This window comes from Chrysemys picta, chromosome 5 (assembly GCF_011386835.1).
Source record: "Chrysemys picta bellii isolate R12L10 chromosome 5, ASM1138683v2, whole genome shotgun sequence".
Lineage (NCBI taxonomy): Eukaryota > Metazoa > Chordata > Testudines > Emydidae > Chrysemys > Chrysemys picta.
In genome coordinates this window covers 95613660-95637228 of record NC_088795.1, presented here as the reverse complement: position 1 = coordinate 95637228, position 23569 = coordinate 95613660, and the positions used below count along the sequence as shown (strand labels likewise).

Below are 23569 nucleotides of genomic sequence, written 5' to 3'. Positions count from 1 at the left end.
TTAAGATAAGTAATACTGTAACTCATGGCAGTAAGTTTCCATTAGGCTAAGTGAATGGAAGACTCAGCTCGTCAAAGTGCTCACTCTTTTATGCCATTAGCACTCATATACAGTATAAGACCATGCAGCATAATTGTTGCAGAGCAGTCTCTGACTATACAGCATTACATAGCAGGAACTGGTTACATTTTTTTCATTCAAAAAGGTTTTAGATAAGAAAATGGTGATTTTTTTTAAAATCAAGGCGAAAAAATTGCTGTGGAAAATGGCTGGTTTTGACAATTTTTTAAACAACCTAAAGCTTTGGATTTTTGACAGGAAAACTGGAAAAATACTGTGAAAAGCTGAATAAAATGTGTTTTGTTTTTGAATTTTTTTTATGAAAAAAACATTTTCTGACCAGCTAACATGGTTTGTATTCTCCTTATTTTTTTTAATCTATGCAAACCATTTGTTGATAGCTCAAGCCATAGTATGAAAAGTCAAATATAGTTTATGGTTCTGGATTCTTGATTGCAGAATTTCTGAACAACTTTGGCCCAGATCCACAAGAGAACTTAGATTAGGGTGACCAGATGTCCCAATTTTATAGAGACAGTCCCTATATTCTGGGCTTTTTCTTATATAGAAACCTATTACCCCAGACCCCCCATCCCGATTTTTCACACTTGCTATCAGGTCACCCTAACTTAGATGCCACTGAGATCCTCAAAACCCCATTCAGCTGCAACTTAACTCTGGAGGTGCCTAAAATCCCTCAGCACCTAAATTTACTGTAAAAGTCCCCTAGATGCCCAAGTTTCTGCCTCTGGACATGTGCACTGCTGCCTCTAGCCAGCAGCTACTGGACACCTACTTCAACCTAAGCCTCAGTGTGATCCACAAGCCAGGTGAATATTGGGCAGGGTGTGGGAGGGAAAGTCTCCCTTGCAAGGCCCACTCCAGCATCCTCCCTTACAGGCCCATAGTCTAGTGGTTAAGGTACTCACCCATTCTCACTTAGTTTCTGGTCCAATGCACATTTAAATTCTTTATAAAGTAGAACAGTTTCAAGCAGAGAGATTGAAAGAGACCCAAACTAGAGTATCTCATAGCCCATTAGTTATCTCAGAATTAGTTTATTTAGTGGTTGGGTAGGAGTTCACTAAGCTCTACTGTTGTCCTCTGAAGCACTCTCTCTCCAGCCAAAGAGCCACCTCTGCATCATTTCCCATTGCAAACTCTTCCCATTAATAAAAGATCCTCTGTGGAAGGGAACCAGTAGAAGACAAGATGCTTGCACAGACTCCTTACCCCTGAGGGCACGCTTCTTGCCAAAACGTACAAGCACTTTTCTCCTTCTCTCAACTCAGTTCCATTACCCAACCAATTCTAAGTTTTAGTACAGTTATGGTGGCTCCCAAAATAAAACTGGAAAAATTCTGGGTAAATCGCTTATGCAGATGAAGTAGCTCTGCGGTCATTCTTCCCTCTGTTCACCAACAATGAGCTCCTCACTTTCTAGAGCTTCAGCCCACTGCTTATGTTGTATAAACTCTTAAGACTGCAGCCCAGTGTATTTATAGCATTAAATGAGATTTAGGATCACACTTAGTGGAGGTGAAAGAGGTTGTGGAGGTGACAGCAATTCAAGGGGTTCAGGTTCTTCCTGTTTGCTGAGTGAACGCAATGTGCAGCATACAATATTCCTAAATGTGAACTTGGAAACTAAGCAGTTCTTTCAGTGCTTTGAAATTTGCTCTGTATGATATAGGTTGGTTATCCTTAATATTCATGAACTTATCTGTGTTTCCAACAGGATGAGAAAGAGAGAGAGCAGCAGATCCCATAAGATATAGAGTGGCCACTTGTCCCATAAGAGGAATAGACCTATCAAATGGCCCTGAAACAAATTAGTAAAGGGGGAAAGTTGACTGACTGACTCCAGAAGAACCAGTGGGGGAAATAGATGCTCAGCTGGCCACCCCTTGAAAGTGAAGGAGGGAGGTTGTTGGGCTCCACTCATCTTCTCTCTTCAGTCTTCTACTCAACTCAGGAAAAGATGCAAAGAGGGAAATACCTCTGTCTGTTGGGGACAATGGAGTGAGTAATAACCCACAGGGCCTGTTGGGAGGAGGGTGAAAGTGAAGGATGATGAAAGGCAAATCATTTTCTTCTGGCATTATATATCCCCTGGATTCATATATCAGAGATTACATAATACAGCTTCTATAGGAATTTCAACTCAGTTGACAAACTGAACCATTAATAAATGAACCTTCAAATTTAATGGTGTGTCCATCAAAGAGTAAAATGTGACATTTTATATTCTGTGCTAAAAGACACATGCATTATGCAAAAAGGGCATGAAATGACCCTCCTAAAATGCCTGAAATGTCGAGAGAGACTATCCAATTTCTCCAAGGTTGAATTAATTCTGAGTGGTCCAACAGTTCTCTAACAGCAAAGATGTACTGTAGCAGAGGTTAATCTGACTAATGTGCTTCTTTCCTAGGCATTGCTCAACCTTGGGGAGAAATGATAAAGGTCAAAGTACATGTTTTAAAATACTTTTTCCCCCACAAGAAGCCAGAATAGTTCATCTTAGTTAAGGATAATAAAAAAAATCACTCCCTCCCACATTATTATGACATGATTTCGGAATAAGTGATAAAATATTCATTACAGAAATATAACTATAAAAGCCCTATGCAACAGTATGAGATGCATCCCTCTTAGGTGAACAAAAGTCAAGAACTGTTGACTTCAGTGGGACTTTGTGAGAGTGAAAGGGTCCACCCATGTGGAACCAGTTGCAGGAGTGTAGCCATAAATTGGAAAAGCCCCCTGTGAGAAGGTGGTAGACAGTTATCTGCCCTCACCATCCTGATCTGTTATGAGTTATAGCTGGTTTAATGCTCATGAATTAATATAGTTGCAAGAGCATCTAGAATTTAGTTAACTGGTTCTCTGTTTAAAGAAAGCGTCAGTGGTCTTTTGTTTGTGCATTTGAATTAATCTCTCAGCTTTTTTAGCTTTCCCCCAAAAAACAAAAAAGTGACCTTCAATACATTCTTTTTTAAAAAAAAATTAAAATAATACTTGTCGGAATACTTGGAAAATATTTTCATGAAATCAGGAATTATGAGCCCAATCCTGTATGCATTGCATGCAAAATGCCCAGCATTGAATGAGCAAGGAGGAAAGCAAAACTGTGCCCAAACTAACTAAGAAATGCAACATGACCAAAATACACTAGAAAACAAACTAGATGTTATGGCTCGCCCTGTGAAGAGGAGTAGCCTGTTTTACCCAGAAAAGAAAAACCATTAAGAGTAATCTATTTCCCAGGGTCAATTCCTGACATTACTGATGGATTATTTTTAAACACATAAAGAGATCCCATAATCTCACAACAATAAGCACCTAGTCTTATTATCTGCATAATAAGAAGCATAAAAAAAACAAACATCAGTGCAATGCTTTGTTTCAATTCAATCCTTCAATATTCAGCACTTCAGTTTGTTAGTTAGCAACGCTTGCTTGTATAGTCCCAGAAACAATATTGATATATAGTGAACCCTTAGCCTACAGACCACTTTTCAATCCCAATATCATAGGACTATGTAAATAACACCTCTCTGTATTGGCAATGGCCATTTGATACCAGGAGGAGGATTACCCCCTCAGTCTTTGGAGAAGACAGACAGCATTTGCACTGACACCTTACTCCATGGATTCCCCCACAGGAAGGCATTACAATAGAAGACCTATCAGAGAAGGCTGAACTGGGAATAGTGCAAGGTTGAGGAACAGTTTTGTTTTTACCGTCATTGTTGATATTTCTTTTGGAGATCATAGCAGACAAAAATCTTAAAGAGGATTTGAATGATGGATCGTGGCATGCCAGATGAACATTGGAAGGGAATACAAGTCTAAGGAGTTGATATAGGATAAATGGAGAGGGAAGTATACAAATGGGACAAGAAAGCTTGTATCACTGCTGATGCAGAGAGAAGAGGTGGTGGTAGGTGACCCTCATATTTGTTCACATTATTAGTGCCATTGACTTAAATTAGACTGCTCACAACATTAAGGGCTGCAAGATCAGATCCTTCATCTAATTTCACTTCAACCGGGGGAGACAAGAGGGTGTGCAGGGAGGAAAATCACGAATGTTCATCCTTAATAGTTCTTCTATTCCAAGTATATATTTGAGGCATGCAGGAAAACTCTTCTGTTCCGCTGTATTCCAAAACTTTAATTTGATCATATATGAACCTTATCAAAATTTGAAGATGTTTTAGAACTACACATCTAATTGAATTGATTTTGGTGTTGGTGGTGGGGAGTGGCATTTATTCTGTGCTACTTTCTATTGGTCAAGAACTAAAATAATCCAATGTCTAAAAATATATTTTAACTATCCACCTTCAAGTAGTACAGAAAAACACAAACAATTTGGGAATAAACGCTTTCCTTCTTGGCTGAAAAGGCCTATTGGCATTAAAATGAGATTTTGTTCTACCGATACTCCCTTTCCTTTCCACAAGAGTTGAAATTTGACAAACCTTTTGTAAAATTATTTTGGAAGAGTAAAAAGCTAAATTACATTGAAATGCCCAGAAAAGAGATGTAGATTTACTGTTAGATTTAACACACCACCAGGATTTAGGTGTGCAAAATAATATTTTTGAGAAAACACCCTGTAAAGTTATGGTATGAAATGAACCAAGGTCAAGCAATGTGCCACTTAATATTGAGAAGGTACCCTTCATACCACTGTTAGAACCCTAGGTGGCACACAAGATTTAATACTGCTACAGTAGGAATTGGCAGATACACAGATAAAATCTGATATACATCTTAAATGAATACTTCATTCATTTAAGGACAATATATTCTACCAGAAAAAAACATAAGTATTTAAGATACTTATAAGTTTGTTCCTAGAGCAGGTAGATCTGGCAGTACCAAAGAAGAGAGAGAGAGAGAGAGAAAAGAAAACAAAAAGACCCCTACAACAGGGGATCTGATGCATAAACATATAGGTATGCTCTTTAGAAGTATCATTTCATTTTCTCAGCATGCAGTGTCATTGATGCAAAAGTACTGTACATAGTACAGTCACATGTTGACCATTTGACCGTACAGATAAGTAAACTGACACCATCACAGATTCCATCAGATATTTGATATCCCACCTACCATATTATGAGAATATAAACTTTATTGCATCATATGCATGCAAAAAATATGGAAATCTTTGCCAGTATATTTTTATGTCATATGGAATATCCTGTGTAGACTTTGTTCAGAAACAAATTAGCCTAACACAAAAGTATTTTCAGAGGATGCATGTATAACAATTTCTTCAGACTGGATTGTTCAAAAGGCATTTTAACATTAACCTCAGGAAAAAAGACAAGCATTGATTGTGCCTCATAACGTCAAGTAAATTCACTATCCTGAATTGCAAGGGAACAGGTTTCCTTCTTACAATCAATGTTTGAGTTAATTGTATGAACTCTGTATTATGAAAAGTAGCTTTAAAGTCACACAAATAGCAGTATCATTTTATAGACTATAAACTACTATTCCAAAACCTGCCAAGATACTCACCAGAATATTACTAAATAGGCTAGATGGTGAAACTACTACTACTACTCTACAGGCACACTGTACTGTACCTCACAGGGGAGCTCTCACCTATTTTTAGGACTCAGAGAAAGAATTGTATTTTTTGTGCATGGAGGTCTTACTTTGCCTCAAGCAAAGAAGTGTATAGAATGCAAAATTTCTGAGCTAAATTCAGTGTACACATATCTGAAGGCAGCTTCCATTGACTTCACATACATCTGAAGGCAGAAGTTAAGCACACTTTAAAATTAGTGAGGTAAGTCTGCTTGGTTGTATGCCCCTCACTGCAAATGCTACGGCTTATTATATTTTTGTATTACTATTTACTTGAGTTATGCAGATTTTTATATATTTTTAATAAAAGTTCCAAGTTTTAAACGTGGTTGTCTAAAGCTAGCACTTAAGTCTACATTTTCGGTAATTAATATGGGTTTAGGGGACTGATTTTAGACACTCAAGTTTGGAAATTAGGTTCACAGGCTTTCTTAAATTAATTGACTTTTCACTTCAGGTATAGATCGTATCAGATCTTCAGCTAGTGCAAACATGCGCAGCTCCCCTGAGGTTAATGGAACCAGGCCCATTCAGATCAGCTACAGGTCTGGCCTGTTATAGTATTCTTGAAGTGAGCTATATGAGGAACTGATTGAGTGAAATTCACTTCTCTGTGCTAAAACCTCAGCTTTGTATAGGTGGCAAGGATGGAATTCACTACCATATCATCTGCCGGCTGGGGGGCGGGGCGCAAGGGACTCAGCCCCTCCCTCCACATCCACTGCTTCAGAATATGGGCTAATAAAGCCTCTGCTATCCCTCTGCATCTTTTCCATAGAGGAGGCTAATGCTGATTATGCAAAAATAAAGTTTGCACTGAGACAGACATAGAAGCTAGTGTATCAAATATTAACAGGTTTATGTGTACTGTCTTCATTGTTGTGCATAACAGGGAGGATTAAAAATAGTTGCTGATTTCATGCCTGAGATAATTATACTGAGATAGGTTTCCCCCCCACCCCCCCTCAATTGCTGGTGACTAAGGGGAAGGCTGGTCATGATGAAACATCTAAATATTTTCACACATTTCTTCAAATATTGAATTTCTATGAAAGAAAGGGGAAACAAACAAAAAAACCTATAAAAATTAATAAATTCCCTTCCCCCATTTTTCTGCCAGCAGTAGTTAAATCACTGAACAGTAACATATAATTTATTGCACTACACAGTGAATGAGGAAATGGCAGATGCTAATAGTGTGGCTGTTATATGTATAACTTAAAAGAACTATAAAGAAACTATATGTATAACTTAAAGAACTATAACAAAAAAACCAAGAACGTGTTAGGAGTGCAGAATGCTCTGATTTTTTCCACAGATCAGTAACAGATGAGCAAGTTATGTCTGTCTTGTTCCTCAAATGCAACAATCCATGGAAAGTGGGTTCTTGAAAGTTGTAATCTTGCAAATGGTGTCAGTCTTCCAGATGTGAAGAGGATAGGCTCAGTCTTCACTGCTCTGGTAGATTTCTGCCTCCTTACTCTTGCTAATCTCACTGGTGTCAGTGGATCCTACAGCTGATGGCATTTGAAGCGTGCCATAAAACACCTGCAAGATGGCCCGCACAACATCACTCAGCTCTAGACTCTGGATCGTGGGTTCATTTTGGATGTTGTAAGTTGTTACAGTGCAGCTGTCATTCAGCTGTTTACAGTTGAAAATTAAGCTTTCCTCTTCTAAATTGACATCTTCTTGGGCATCAGACTTGACTTGGATATTGGCCTTGGCATTCCAAGTGTTGTCATTGGGATCCACTTTCACTGAGATGCCAGTCCAAGTCTTGTTTTTCATAGAGATCTGCATGTTCTTTGTTTAAAAAAAAAAAAAAAAAGTGCACTTAAGTTAAAACTAGCACGCTCAGGTCTGAGTTAAGAACGATGGCTCCAAATGCCAGAATATTGATTGTAGTGGCCTGGGAGAAGACCATTTACCTTAGTTGTTTAAAAGTCAGTATTTACTTACCCTTTGTAGGAGTATCAGAGATACTACAGCTCTTTTCTATTCTAAGCAAAAAGGAAAACGTATGGATTCTATCATTGTGTAGTAACTATGGGTAATGATAGTTAATAGCAACTATTCTTCAATGCAATTAATCCCATAAAAAAGGTATTAGAATAATCAATATCTTATTTTTCTTCTGTTTATTATTACCAGGCACCCAGTTCAGGATCAGGACTCCATGGTGCAAACAAATAAATGCCAGAAAAAACTGCATAGACAGTCTAATCTAAGACAAAACATGCTAAACAAACACAAACTTTGTAGACCTGTGCCTACTTCTCTGTGTTACATGATGACGTTTTCTTTCCATTCTACCCTTAGGGGTCTAAGTTTAGTGACTGGTTTTAAGTCCTGTTAGCCTATAAAATATAAATCACCTACCAATTCAGAACTATACACAATACAATAGGAAAAGGAAGTTTTAAATGTCTCAGGAAACAGTGCTTCCAATACTTCCTTAGGAGACTTATTTCACAGATTAATAGTTCTCATTATGAAGATTTTTTCCCTCTAATATTTAGCCCAGTTGCTCCCTTCTAAAATAAATTATATTAATTGTTGATACATGTAAGAAATACCAATTGAGCCCAACATATTATAAGGCTTTGGGACATAGTCCATGTTTTTGTTATGTGTATGTATAGATCTTAGCACAAAGGGGCCCTGATTCCCAAATGTGGGCTCTAGATGCGACCACAATACAAATAAGAACCAATCATGCAACTAAATTAGAAATTCCAACTACAATTAAATTACAAGCCACAGAGGAAGGTGAAACCCTCCCTAAAATCATTATCACTTGAACCTCAGGGAAAATTCCTTCTCAACCCCACATATGGCAATCAGTTAGACCCTGAGCATGTGAGCAAGACCCACCCAGCCAATCGCTGAGACAAAATGCTCAGTTACACCTCATAACCCTGGCTCACCCTGCACATCTCCTAGCCTGGCCATCTCTGTTGCTTTAGAGGAAGGAGACAAAAACATAATAAATAACAACAAAGACACCACATAATACACTGAGGGGGCAGGAATCCCTTCCTCACACCTGCAGGTGGCCAGCTGAAACAGTGATGCATGAGCTTTGAGGAACATAAACTAGAAGTGAGCCACAGGGCTACTGACCCCTCCCCCGCAATCACAAGCAACCCAATCATACAATCACATTCAGATTTTGTTCCGGTCTCTCTTAAAACTAATTAAGTTGTTTGCCCCCCACAACTTCTTTTGGGAGGTTGTTACAAAACCTCATCCCTCTGATAGTTAGAAACGGTCTTCTACTTTCCAGCCTGAATTTGTACATGGCCAGTTTATATTCATTTATTCTTGTGCCAACATTGTCCTTTCACTTACACAGCTTTTCATCCTCCCTGATATTTAGCCCCCGGTGTATTTAGAGAGAGCAACCATATAAGCCAAGGTCTTCCCATCTCCTCTTGCACGATTGGCCCTCCATTCCCCTGATCATCCTGCTCCAGTTTGAATTTGTCTTTCTTCAACATGGGTGACAAAAATTCTATTCCAAATGAGGTCTTATCAATGCCTTGTACAATGGCACTAATACTTCTCTCTCCCTCTACTGAAGTGCCCATTTGCCTTTTTCACAGTTGCATCACATTGCTGGCTCAGTCATCCTGAGATTGACCCACACACCCAGGTAGAACTATTAATGAACTATTTCCTCACAGGACCTGAGACAGCATGGAGGACACCATTTTGTAGAGCAAAATTGACTTCAGTGGAGCTATGCCAGTCAATTTACACAACTTGGGCAATCACTGGATCTATTTGTTTATTAAAAACTTAGAAAAATATAGAGGACCAGAATCTCAGCTTATTATTTAATGGAAATATTGAAATACAGAGGATCACTAGTACAAAAGGAAAGAGAATATGGACAAGTTGTGTAAATAAATTTAACTATTTAAAAGTAGGTAAACACAGGAGGTCAAACTAGATGATCACAATGGTCCCTTCTGGCTTTAAAGTCTAGGAATGAGTGAGGCTGAATGAGGCTGAAATAAAGCCATTACAAAGAACACATGACATGGGATTAGTATATATTAAGTTGACTAACAAACAAAAACCCAAGAGGCCCACAACAGTGTCATTTTAAGTATGTGAAACAGCTCGACAGGATCAGAGCCACCGCCATATTCAGAGACATGGTAATACCAAAGTGAACTGAATCACCTTCCAGCTGAGGCACCCAATTCTATGAGGTTGCCTCTTGCAAGGTCTGGGCAGCCCCCATCTTCCACTGACTACAAAGGGAGTGGGTGGGGATCAGTAGCACCTCAGTGTCAGGCCACAGACGAAGCAGCATCAGCCTATTTGCAAAAACATTTCTTCTTTCATAAATCTCACTTGGGAGAGATGTATTAACATAGGAATTAGGCCATCAGTGTGTTTAGCCAATTTGCAGTTCTACTCTTATGAAATAGCTCTGCGTAATACAGAGGATCTCCTCTTTCTTTGTGATTAGAGGTACACCTCTACCCCGATATAACATTGTCTTCAGGAGCCAAAAATATCTTACCACGTTATAGGTGAAACTGCGTTATATCAAACTTGCTTTGATCTGCCAGAGTGCGCAGCCCTGCCCCCTCCGGAGCACTGCTTTACCACATTATATCTAAATTCATGTTATATCGGGTCACGTTCTATCGGGGTAGAGGTGTAGTGGGTTACAGTCTCATTTACACTAAGGATGCTTTATACCACTTTGCAGTGTAAAAGGGCCTTAAAGGTGGAGTAATTTATATTGTCATTACATTTATTCCTATTTTAACACCCCTTTGCACTGTCAGAGTGGTATGAAGTGCCTTAGTGTAGTAGTGTAGCAGGCCTACTACTGCTCTATTGAGGTACATTAACTGTTTGAATTCTCTGCCTTCTTTACAGATTTGTTCACTGTTTATTACTTGATCTTAAATCAATACATAAAATTCTAAAATATTCTCTCTTCTTCCAGAGCTTAGTTCATAATCACTGAAGGCTAGACTCTGCCACCCTCTCTGACATTAAGTAACATCTTACTTCTCAAAAAGTCCCATTGATTTCAATAGAGCATCTCATGAAATATGGTACTGTGGAACATAAGAGTGGCCGAATCTTGCCCTATAGTAACAGCATCTTCTATGTCAAAATAAGTAACAGATTCTTTCATCCTTATTATTTTCTCTAATAAAAGAGAAGGGAACTCTGAAGCATCAGCTAAATTGTTCCTACCAACCACCTCCTTAACACACTCCAAAACAGAGATGTCTGTAATATTCATTAAGTTCTCCTAAAATGACTTTAGCCTCAAATTGCCTTGATCTCTGCATTAATAACTTCAGGAATAACCCCTTTTCCCACCCTCATAACTGGTAAGGTTTAAGCTGATTCTTACTGCAATCCTGTGCATCAATGGTAATATTTTAAACAGACAGTAGCAGAAGAGAAAATGGAGCTCTTGAGTCATAAAGTAGTAGTATTTCTAAACCAACATGGTCACCCATTCACACATTGTCTGTTCTGCCTGGCAGAATGAGTTAAACTGAGGAGTCTCACACTCTAAGTTGTGCCTGGAGTAAGAAAATGCTAATACCCACCACACTGTAGTTGGGAGCAATCTCCTTGGCCAGTTTGGCAAGTAGCTCAGCTTTGTCAAATTCGATTACTAGGTGGGTTGCTTCTGGTTTGGTGACTGGACTGGGTTTGACAAATTCAGTCACCGTTGCTGCTTTTTCAAATATGGTGACCATCTTAGTTTCACCAAATGTAACAGTTAGCCTTGTGCTGAAAAGCAGGATGCAAAACATTACAATCAAGCCAAAAACTAGGATCAGCCCAGCCAAAATGCCAAACAGCAGAGACAAGAGAGTATTTATGATGTTCATGATTGTCGAGTGTTCTGGTGTAGTGAAAATAGCTGTATGCCCTTCAAAGAACACTGTAATCAAGTGCCATATTTCAGTGATCTCTTTAAGTGGTAGCCAGATCCATCTGTGTTCACTCTAGGCCTGGTCTAGTATCAGGGAAATTCTGCTACATCACAATGGATAATATGTGAGCAGCTGCAATACACAAAAGGTCCTTCAGCAGCACTGCCACTTCCCTGAAGGGTCTTTGCATTTACAACTGCATTTTAAGGTCCTTCCTCTTTTTAACTTAAAGGAGCCATTACAGCCTTCTCACAAATTCCTCTTAAGAAGGCAAAATATTAAATAACTCCTCCATCATGATAGCTGGCTTCCTAATAACAGAGTTCTTCACTGTAGACACCTATTCAATAGCTAGTTCAGTTCGCCAAAACATTCAAGGCAAAAATAAGCTTGTGCCCTTTGTTTGCTTCTTGACAACACATTTTGAAAAAACCCCAAGTAGTTTTAAAAACTGGTTAAAGTTGCTCAGGTACTTACCTATCCCATCATATACAAAGCCATGCATTTAAAAAAAATCAAGGAAACGAAAAGATAAGGACACCATACATCTTACACTTCCCACATAATAAACAAACACAGTGAGCCAAATGTAATTCAGAGTAGCTCCGTTGCCGATTTGCTCCAACTAAGGATCTGGCCTGTTATTCTTATAAGAAAATTTCATTTCATTAACAACAACAACAACTAAGTCTTCACTTTTACTATTATTGTTGTCTTGATTTTGGTACCCAGTTTTCTAAGGGACACCCTTAAGTGGGATATATTTTAAAATATTCTTATTACAGTAATGTCTAGAGACCCCTATCAAGATCAAAGCAAGTTTCTGATCGAATGTGTTAGTACTTATTTGCTGTTTCTTGAGAATAATGTTGTATTTATAGTCTGACAGGAAAACTGTAACATTATTGCTTTATGATAAAATTATGTACATCTGTGGACTTGCCTTCAAAGCTGATTTAATACAGGTAATCAATGTGAATATCATGGAGTATTGGTAGCCGGTAGAGAGTTAAGATTAAAGTTAACTTTCCATTGTTCTTATGAAGGGAGAGTTTGAGTTTATATGGCACTTTTCATATCCAGGTACCACAATGTGCCATATATTGTATTCTTTCATTTCATTTAGAATTGTGGATTGACTTTTGCAGGTATAAGAGAGAAATACCTTTAAAGGCACCAAAGTAAATGAGACTCAAACAAAATTGGGTCCCAGGACTGTTTGAAGTTTATGTACCAAGGCAAGGGTTTTGAGAAATGCCCTTCCAAAAGAGATCTCTCAAAGTGAAAAATACCTCCGTTGTTCCAAATCCCATATCTAAAAAACAACTTGTCTTATTCACCTTAGACTTTCCAAAAACAAAACAACAACAACAACAAAAAAACACTTCATTTGTCTGGAGACTAGACATAAAAAATTCAGACAGAAAGGAAGTTTTTGAGAGGGTTGAATCAAAATCTGTTTTTAAAAGGAAGTGAGTCACAACTTTAACTCTACAATACCTACTATGGCTCTATACTACTTTGTCAGTCCTGAGGCATAGGCACATATTTGAAAACAACATTTTCCCTAAATTCCTAGGGAAAGAAAATGGCATATTCACAGAGGGAGATTTCAGTGACAGGCTAGATCACACCGCCTATATTTGCAAATAGAGGGGACTCTGGGCATGGATCTCCCACTTTTCGTATAAGAAGGAACCTGGCCACTTCCACAGCTCGATCTGCCTCTCCCCCCAACTCCAGGCCCTGCTCTGAAGTCTAGTGCAGCGTTTCTCAAATGCGTGCACTGTGGCCACATGTGGCCACCAGAGGCTTTACTTGCAGCCACAGCCACAGCCTCCTGGGTGGTATTTGAGGTATGGAAGCAGAGGCTCTTCTTCTAAATTTTGTTAGATCAAAAAACCCAATTTTCCTTTGGAAAAAAACTGTTTAAATGGAAAATTTTTAGTCATCTCTAGTAAAGAACAATAACTTCAACAACATAATTAAAAAAAAAAACCTTGTGGAGGTATTACAATTAAACAGGTCACATGCAAGGGCTGAATCTACAAGATTTGCCATGTTCTTCCAGCAAGTTACTTTTCACTTTACAAAAACTTCTCCAAAACAAATCATTTTAAAGGGAAACTATGTAGTTGAAGCTTTTAGATTTAGGAGGTTTGATGCATGGAAAGCAGTCAGGAGTGACAATTAGAATAGCTGAATAACCAATTTTTGGTTCATTGGCAATTCTGAAGCGTATTTTTAAGTTATTTCTGGTGAGATAAAAATGAAAAATAAAATAAAATCCAATTGAACAATTTTTCACAATTAATGAATTCTCAAACATTTCCGCATCACTAAATCTACATTTTTTTTTAAACCAAAAAAAGTTTCAGCTTAAAAATTTTTCACCCAACTCTAGTGGCTACTACCTAGGATTTCCTCCCTCCTACCACCCACCAGTAAATGTAATACTTCTATGGGGGGGGGGGGGGGAGGAGAGAGGAGGACTATCCTCATAAAAGTCTTTGTTAATTCAGAAATCTGATGGAAAAGGCCACATTTAATTTGTACAATATTTTTGTTCGGGGCGGGGGGAGGGGGAAGCATGAAAAAAAGAGAAAATTTCAAACTTTCAATTTAAAAAAAAATAGATTTTAAATTTTCATCCAAGTTTCAAATATGAAAAAAGTTGATCATCTCTGCTAATTTAGTTAGATCTTCCAGGATTGGAAATATATTTTGTCTGTTCTAGATTCACAGGGTGAAATCTTGATTCCACTCAAGTCAATTGCACAACTCCCTTTGTCTTTAGTAGGGCCAGGATTTCACCCAGAAATCCTGCTAAAGTCAGAGAGTTTTGCATGTTGTTGTGCACGTTTCTAGCATAACAATGGCCATGATCCAGTAATCAGATCCATACAAATGGACCCTTAGGGCTTTGCATGGATACTGTAGTCTGCACATGTGGATCTCATTACAGGATTGGACCCTAAACAACTCAACTCAAGATCAAAACTAAATTTACAAAAATAACGATGCACATTGAAGTTACTGAGGCTAATGTCTACACTACCACGGTAAGTTGACCTATGCTACACAACTCCAGCTACGTGAATAACGTAGCTGGAGTTGATGTACCTTAGGTCGAGATACCATGGGGTCTACGTCGCAGGGGGTCGATGGGAGAAAATCTCCCGTCGACTTACCTTACTCTTCTCATTGGGAGTAGAGTACAGGGGTCGACTGGAGAGCAAACTGCTGTCGATTTTGCAGGTCTTTACTAAACCTGCTAAATCGATCGCTGGTGGATCGATCTCAGAACATCAATCCTGGCTGTAGTTCATTTCCTTAGCTCATTTTACATATTTGTCTGCCACTTACCAGCATTACTTCTGTTGCTGCTGCTTTTCAGTCTATCAGGTATATTGCACCCTCTCTCATATTTTGTTGGACTTTGTCTTTTTTATATAGTTCTCAGGAGGTCATAAAGGATTATTTGTTTCTTTAGTTCACATTTAGCTCCCCCACCCCCAGTCTTTCAAGGCATCAATAAGCTGACCTGGCCAGTCAATTCTGCAGAGCTGCACAAGTTATGACATACAGTAAATGTACCTTCTCTGTATAGACTCTTTCAGCTTAGGCAGAGATCTTTTATTCTTGTCTTTCAATTGGACCTTGGCAAGCTCTGCTTGATATTCAGACCTAATGCAGATACTAAGGGACTTGTCAAATTCTAGTAATGTTGTGCTAAATTTTAAGTCCTGCAGATAAGAACCTTAACTGGCTGCCAAAGGCTATGCTGCTCTGCAGATCAGTTATTCATTTGATGGATAATTGAAAACTGAAGTTGTAGCAAGCAGTAGGTAAGGTTTTGGTTTTGTTTTTCGTTTGGAAAAATCCCTACACTATAGTTCTTACTGTAGTAAAGGCACCACTCATTTGCTGTTTAAATTTAAAGATAAAATACCACCACATAGAGTGGCAGTGAACAAGTGGATTTGGATGAAATTAACTCACAGAACCTTCACCTGGAACACAAGCCAAGCATGAATCAAACCTTTTCTGAGATTAAAAGATTAATTTTTTTAAACATTATTTTCATTTCTGCTTGTGACTGAAAAATGGAAGTTCCAGATTTCCATATGGTTCAGAGAAGTATCTGACCTTTTAGAGGTTTAGCGAAACAGATGGGAAGATTACCCATCACTAAATCAGTTGTGATTGTCATTAGTTGCACAGAGTGGGATAGTGCCAATTTTTGCATCATTCTGCACAGTATATAAAATACACAAGAGCTTTTCAGGGATTCAAGTCACTGGACCCACAATCCCAATGCCAGCTACTGGATTGATGGAACTGATTATAGAGCATCACCATGGGTTCTGTGCTAATCTTCACTGGCTATCCAGAGTTCCTTAGAAAAGGTTAAAGTTTAAGTTGTATATTTGTTAACTTTAGGTGGTCTCCTTCATTAACATACGCACTGAGATGGCAGCTCTTAGGAAAAATGTATAGATGCTCACATGTACTGAGCTGATGTGATGATGACTAACAGTTCTCAGTTATTGGTTGGCAAAAGCAACAGGTAAAAAAAAAAAAGAATGAAATTGTTCTCTTCTTCCCGGTATAGCTGGCCTTCTGCCTGTGTGAGAGGTATAATTTAATTGGGCAATCCTTCTCTTCACCCCTTATGTCATTTTGAATTCTCAGCCCAATTAATTACACCTGCTGGGAGTACAGTGTAAAGAAGCTGTAGAGTTATCTAACTACAGATAAGTTGAAGTAACTCCTACTCAGAATGTGCTACCAAAAGTGCAAGGGAAGTACACAGCATAATCTCTCACTGACAGAAAGCTTTGAGGTGACAGAGAATGGGACCTGCTACAGGTGTGAGTAGCTGACTGCTCAAGCACATGAATCACTGGTAGCCAAACGTGTTGCAGCAGGTACTAGCATAAAGCCACAAAAATGGTCTTTGCACAACACAAGCAACAGAGAAAACAAGTACAAAGTATGGGGAAGATGTGAAATGTTGCAACTGGTTATACAGTAGGACAGCACCTCATCTTGCTGCCTCTATTTCTTTTATAGAATAGCAGGTGTATTACCATTCTACCCCATAACAGCCTAATGGTTTCATTTTAAGTCAGGGTGTCTATCAGCTGGAGTTGTTTGTAGCTATTCTCACATATTCATGGGAGATGGCCATTAAAATGGCCTAGCTGATGTGTATTGTACTCTAGATACTAGACCTGAACACATTTTCCAACCCACCCCACCCCACCCATCCACTGGGATGGTACTGATGACAGAATAGTGAGCCAGGAACTTTGATGCTCCCACTTTGCCCCTTTTACAGGAATGCACATTTAGAATTGCATTGGGGGGGGGGGGAAGGGGACAACACCTAGGTCTGGCAGGACTGTATTGAATGAGGTTGGGATTTCACTCCAAGTGAAAGTGTCAAACATGCCACAAATGCAGATATCCAAGAGAGCACTATTATTCTCTCCCCCAGAGTACAGAGACAGTGGAAGTCTACTTCTGTGTCATTTTAAAAATGTTTAATTCCTTTAGCTTTGTTTGTACCATATTCTTTTACTCCTGGGGGAATTCTGCACCACTATGCAGAATTCATGTCCCCCACAGATTTCTTTGCTTCCCTGCAGAAAAATGACTGACAAGTAAGCTGCAAGAGCACTCATGCACAACACCCTAGTAGTGCAGGTACATCATTTCAGGCACCCAGAGCAGCTGTTGGAGGGATAAATCACCATGGGACTGGGGACACCCAAGCCAGAGGCTCCTACACTGAGCCGGGATCAGCTGCTAGTCCTGGCTGGGCTGGAGGCAGAAGAGGACAGGACTTCCTCTTCACCTGAAAGGAGAGGCTGGGGCTGTGTCAGACCCACCCCCAGAAACTTCCCCCAGCTGCAGGAAGCTCAGCATCCTCCCACCATTGCTCATCAGCTATGGGGGGAGGGGTCACTGTACAGGGAATTGCTCCCCCATCCACCCAACCCCTGCATCAGGAACTCCCATACCCAGTCACCTCTGCCAAAGCCTCAGCTGGTACATCCAGAACCCCCCCCCCCCAGTCCTCCATACCCGAACCCCACACCACTGAACCTCAACCCCTGCCTCCAGACTCCCACCCCTGCACCCAGACCACCCCCTATAGAGCTCCCTGCACTCAAACCCCCACCCTGATGTCCCACCCCCTGCACCACCTTGAGCCCCTACATCCAGATGTTCTGTATTGGTAATAGTTTTATTAACACAGTTAGCAAAGTTACAAACACTCCGACGGTTGTGCAGCAAGGTAGGTGCAGCAAGGTATGTAGAGATAATACAGAATGTGCTGAGCATCCATATGCTCTCCCCATCCCTTGCAGAACATCTTGAAGTGTTAGTTATCCTCTTCCTCATCTTCCCTTTCACCATCACCAGTGGTCATCATTCTGGCACCTCCTAAGGCACACAGGCTGGGACACAGCTTTTATGTGTTATACTGATACCACCATGCCTAATGCATAGTCAGTATAGGTTTCAGCCCCTTTGTTTTATTTGTAGCGCCTCACCTTACTAATGTTGGGGTGTCCTTCTCTCCTAGGTCGTTAATCCCAAAGACTGCACAGGGGGTCTGCAAAATATTACCAAACAAGCAAAAAAAAAAAAAAAAAAAAAAAACAAAAAAAACTTTCACCACGTCTGCATCCCCTAACCATTAAAACCAACAAATCTACTATTTCTATTTCCACAATGTTCTATGGTGCATGAACACCGCAATACTCACATTGTGCAAGTATCAATGTAAAAAAATCTCACTGCATTGCAACAGCAAATCAGAAGTGACATCCATTTTTTTGATGACTGAGATGTCTTTGGTGGGTGGAAGTGGAATATATTTTTGCAGTGTGTGAGCAAATTAGATTGAAAATGGATACATTTTTAAAAATGTCCTCATACTAGTACTGTAGTCATGCTGAAGCCATGGGCAATGCAAGTAATAAGAAACAAAACGAAGAACAGAGTTTGACCAAAATTATATTGATTTTGGTTTTATGGAATTTAGTGATGGATGATCGCAATGCATTGTATGCTTATAAATCCTATCAAACAAAGCAATTAAACCTGCCAAGTTGAAACAACACCTCGCAACAAGGTACCTGGAGTATAAGAGATAAATCCAGAGACTTTTTTCAATGAAAGAAGAATACAGTTGACACAAAACTCAAATAACAAACATATCAGTTCCAGAAAAGGCTCCAAAAGCATCTTTCTTAACAGCACTTCAGACTACAAAGAGCAGAAAATCCCATACAATTGGAGAAGAACTGATTCTTCCACCTGCTGTAGGTTAGGGATAATGCAGCGAAGAAACTTAAGGCCATACCACTTTCTAATGCCACAGTTAGAAGAATTGAAGAGCTTTCAAATGATGTAAAAATGCCAACTAACTGAAAGTCTACATACATGTAAACAGTTTGCAATTCAGCTTGATCCCACAAAATTCAGATGACACAAAAATTGATGGAGTGGTAAATAACAAAGGGGACAAGTCACTGAGCGAATTGGTAAGCTGGCCACAAGCAAACAATATGCATTTTAATATGGTTAAATGTAAACATACATCTAGGAACAAAGAACATAGGCCATACTTACAGCACGGGAGGATGCTATACTAAGAAGCAATGTCAAAGATTTGTGGGGTCATGGTAGATAGTTAGCTGAACATGAGCTCCCAGAATGACATTCTAACTAAAAACAACTATTCTGAACCTTGTATCCATAAACAGGGGAATCTCGACAAGTAGACAGGTTATTTACCCTTGTATCTGGCACTGGTCCAACTTCTGCTGGACTACTGTGTCCAGTTCTGGTGTCTCACAGTCCAAAGGGTTGTTGATAAAGTACAGAGAAGAGCAACGAGAACAATTGAAGGCATAGAAAGTATGCTTTATAGTGTACACTCAAGGAGCTCACTCTATTTAGCTTAAAGAGAAAGTTAAGGGGTGACTTAACTGCACTGTATAAATACCTATATGGGGAACAAATATTTAATAATGAGCTGTGCAATCTAGCAGATAAAGGTATAACATGATCCAATGGCTGGAAGCTGAAGCTAGACAAAGTCAGAGTGGAAATAAGGCATACATTTTTAACAGTGGGAGTAATTAACCAATGGAACAGTTTACTGAGGGTCATGGCGAACTCTCCAATACTGGCAATTTTTAAATCAAGATTTAATCTTTTTTCCTCAAAGATCTGCTCTAGAAATTATTTAGGGGATGTTCTATGGACTATGCTATACAGGAAGTTAGACTAGATGATCACTATGGTCCCTTCTGGCCTGGTAATCTATGAATCTGCCCCTCCTGCTGTGTGATTAAACAGATATCAGGTTTTAGGGGTACTCAGAGCATGCCTATGGGATTGGGCCCCACTAGAAAGATAGGCACACCCCCACCTACTTTGAGACTCCAGCTTTGGTTTATGCTAGGGCTCTGAGTAGCTCTTTAGAAGTAGGGTTATCAATGTTTAGACGTGTTTTTGGACGTTGCCTGGTGGAAATTTAGGCACTATTAAGACTTAAGTGCCTACAGGATTAGGAAGCAGCACAGTGGTTGTTTAGAAAATGCCAGTGGTATCCTGAATGGTAGACTTAGGCATCCAAGTACCTTTAAAGATCTGGGCCAGAGAGATAAAGTGATTTATCAAGGCCACACATGAAGTGGCAGATCAGGGAAGTGAAACCAGGTCTAGATGTCCCAGGCTAATGCCCTAACCACTGGAGAATCCTTTCCCTGTAAAATACTCTTACATACAGAATAAGATGGCTTTCAAATGCATTAACCTTTATTGTAATAAAGTGCCAGCGGCTTTTATATAAGGCAGGGTATTATAACTGAGGTTCTGAGCAAGTATACAATTGAATGTACAAGCAATAGGAATGATTGAGTGTAAATCACATACACAGAGCAAGAGAAACATTAAAAATACAGAGGTTTCAACAAATGTTTTAAATTCATACCAAATCCTATATTTTAGGTATTCCAGACTTCTATTTTTTCCTCTCTGAATTCCTGATTGATAGGCTGGTTTAATACAAACTGAATCAGAGGTGAATGTTTCAGTTTCTCATGGCCTTTATCTAGAAGCTGGCACACCTCTAGTGTGAGCTGTAAGCAAGCAGAAGTCTGGCTAACATTTCTAAATAAAACTAATTTGACATTTCATGCAAGGGACAGCATGCAACTGGCATGACTAGACCTCCCACTAAGGAGCCTCTTCCCTGTTTAATGATATATAAGCAGTGCAATATTGCTGAGAGTCCTAATGGTTTCAAGGTTTGACTGAACAGATTATGGAGACACTGTTCCCTTAATTAGCTGGAGCTGTCAAGACAATGGCGGGAGGGCCTTCATAGCAGAGTTATAATCCTACCATTTTAGGTTAATCTGTCTGTGCCCATTAACTAAGAGATAACATTATGCATCTGATTTTTAACAATGCATTCACAAATTATGCAAACAATACACACACATACATCTAACTGGCATTTCACAATTACCTAGTTTGCTGTCAAATCATAGCTGTACCTGTTCATACAAATCAGATCTGCACCACTGTCATGAAGAAAAGCGGTGTTAGTTTCTGCTTTCCAACAGACTATATATTCATGTTATCACCTGAGAGTCAGCCAATTAGGTACCAAGTGCCTTTCCTCAGTCTGTGGGGGGAGAGGATGTTTTCCTGTATAATTATGAAGAGCAGTGTAGAGTTGTAATCGGCTGATTTGATAAAGAGGACTAAATGCACAGCTTTGCCTTTGGCAAGTTGACATTTTATTTTTCCACAAAGTACATTGCTAAAGACTACAGCATGACTGAAATGTGCAAGGGCTTCTGAATAATGGGGTACCCATTCTAATGATAAAAGGTAACAGTCAAATGCATCTCTAAGGTTTAAAGACTCTTTGGGACTGGGACTAATAAATACCCTCTGACCAGGAGAGAGCTTCATTCTGGGTGCAATTCAATACAAGAAGCATGAAAAGTTCTCTCAAAGGTTGTATGAGGTTTACTTGGGGAAAATGAGATGAAACGTGAGACGAGGCCATGAGTTACTGAGCTATGTGAGTTTTAAAGAGAGACAGACCAAAAAAAAAAAAAAAAAAAGAGAGACTGCAGCTGCAGACAGCTTGTGCTAGATTCATTTGCAAGGATCCCTGCGGGGTGGGCGGGAAATGAATATGTGCCCTTTCTACTTGGGTAGATCTGAGCCACTGTCAGTAAAACTGATCTACCAGGCTCAGAATCTCTCTTTTACTATGATTTTTTATTAAAAAAAGATTAGTATATTTAATACTACTTTAACTCTAGGTCCTAACATGCCAATTTCCATCACTTGGTTTGAGGCTAAGAAATCCCTTCTTCCTGTTATGAAGGGTTCACTTTTATTGAAGTCTCTTTTTGGAAAATACATTAATGGGAAAGATCATTTCAGAGCAGAAATCTGGATCCTTAGAGCTGTTCAATGTATTCACAACAGAACCACAGCCCATAGCCAGACAAGTTTCACTTGGGTTTTGTTTTGAACACAACCTGGGTTCAAAGCTTTGGGGTTTTGTACTCCCTTTCCCCTCACAGGCCCTGGAATTAAATGGCCAGTAACAGCACATTCCTTTGCTCTTCTCTTCTGTTGCTCTGAGAAGAGTATCCAAAGTCTTGAATTTGTTAGACATGCTCTAGTGTGACAGCCTGCAACAAGTTACTGAATACTTGGTACCCCTTCCCATGTGTAAGACTTTAGAGACATTGCCCTGATGAATTAAGCTCGTTAGAGATGCATGGTCAAGTTCCAAGACTGCTGAAACAAACCACACCACAGGATGCAAGTAATCAGCACTGACCATGAGTTCAGCTGGTTTATTTTCAGGTGGGGTGGGTAAAAAAAATCTGTGTGTGTGTGTTGCGGGGGGAGGGAACCTAGGTTCTTTCTCTGGCACTACCTTGGGATGAGGGGGCACCTCTTGTCTTGGACATCCTTCTCTCAATACTATGACTCATCTAGGTTCCAGACTTGGGGTCTAGCCCTCCAGCTGTACTTCTTAGGGAGTGTCCCCCCGTTCTGGAGTGTGGGATTTAAAGAAGTCCAAAAGAAAATAGAAAAACACCTCCACAGCCCATGAAAAAGGGCCAGGCTTTTGCGGTCGCACACCGGATAAAGGCCAATAGAGTCCCAATTTTTTTTTTTAATTTTTTTTTTTGCAAAATGCAAAATAGCCTGAAATAAAATGTAAGAATATGTAGGAAAGTAGGAGTCTGAAAGTAGGAGTCTCACATCATATATCCCACAACATAATACCTGACACATACTGTGTGTATTTGATCATTTATTTTTGATACCACTATATTTCATCAGTAGCATATTCAAAAGCTTACTTAGCACTGTAAGCTTTACTAGATTTCTTAGTGCAGGTTGTTAAATCAATTGTGAATTATTGGTTCCCATTAGTATGTTTTTCACATGCTCTTTGCAAAGGTCAGAGAAAGAAATTAAGATACTGTACTTAGGTACACTTCCAGACAGATTCTACCATAGTAGAATGCAAAGTCCATCTCTAATCAGAGCATATACATATTATATGTAATATTTTTAAATTAGAAGTGCCTCAAGTTTATACACTACAGTGGCCAGGCAAAAACCATGAGCTTATCTGCCCTTATTTTTATTTCTTAAAGTCATTCAGCAAATAAAAATATAGGCACATAATTTCAGGAGCATTTCTTTGCACTTGCAATTGCATAGTTTTAGATGCTTTACAACTTGGTGTGCAAGTACTCTGACAGAGTTCTAAAGAAATACTAGTGGAGGAGCATTTTAAAAAAACTTCCTCTATAAAAAGAAAATTCTATACATTGCTGATGAAGATGCTCCAAATGTAACTGCCAATGGTCACCTTGACTAGTGATCAG

At 39.3% G+C, this 23569-nt stretch overlaps 1 protein-coding gene across 1 annotated transcript in view; it reads right to left on the bottom strand.

Moving 5' to 3' along the window:
• Positions 1 to 4965: 4965 nt before the first annotated feature.
• LOC135984129 (polyubiquitin-like) overlaps positions 4966 to 23569 on the bottom strand; it is a 42605-nt gene continuing 24001 nt past the window's right edge. The window contains exon 2 of the mRNA XM_065598535.1: positions 4966 to 7479. Within this exon, the coding sequence (XP_065454607.1) occupies positions 7117 to 7479 (363 nt within the window). The 3' untranslated portion in view covers positions 4966 to 7116. The remainder of the gene's footprint in view (positions 7480 to 23569) is intronic.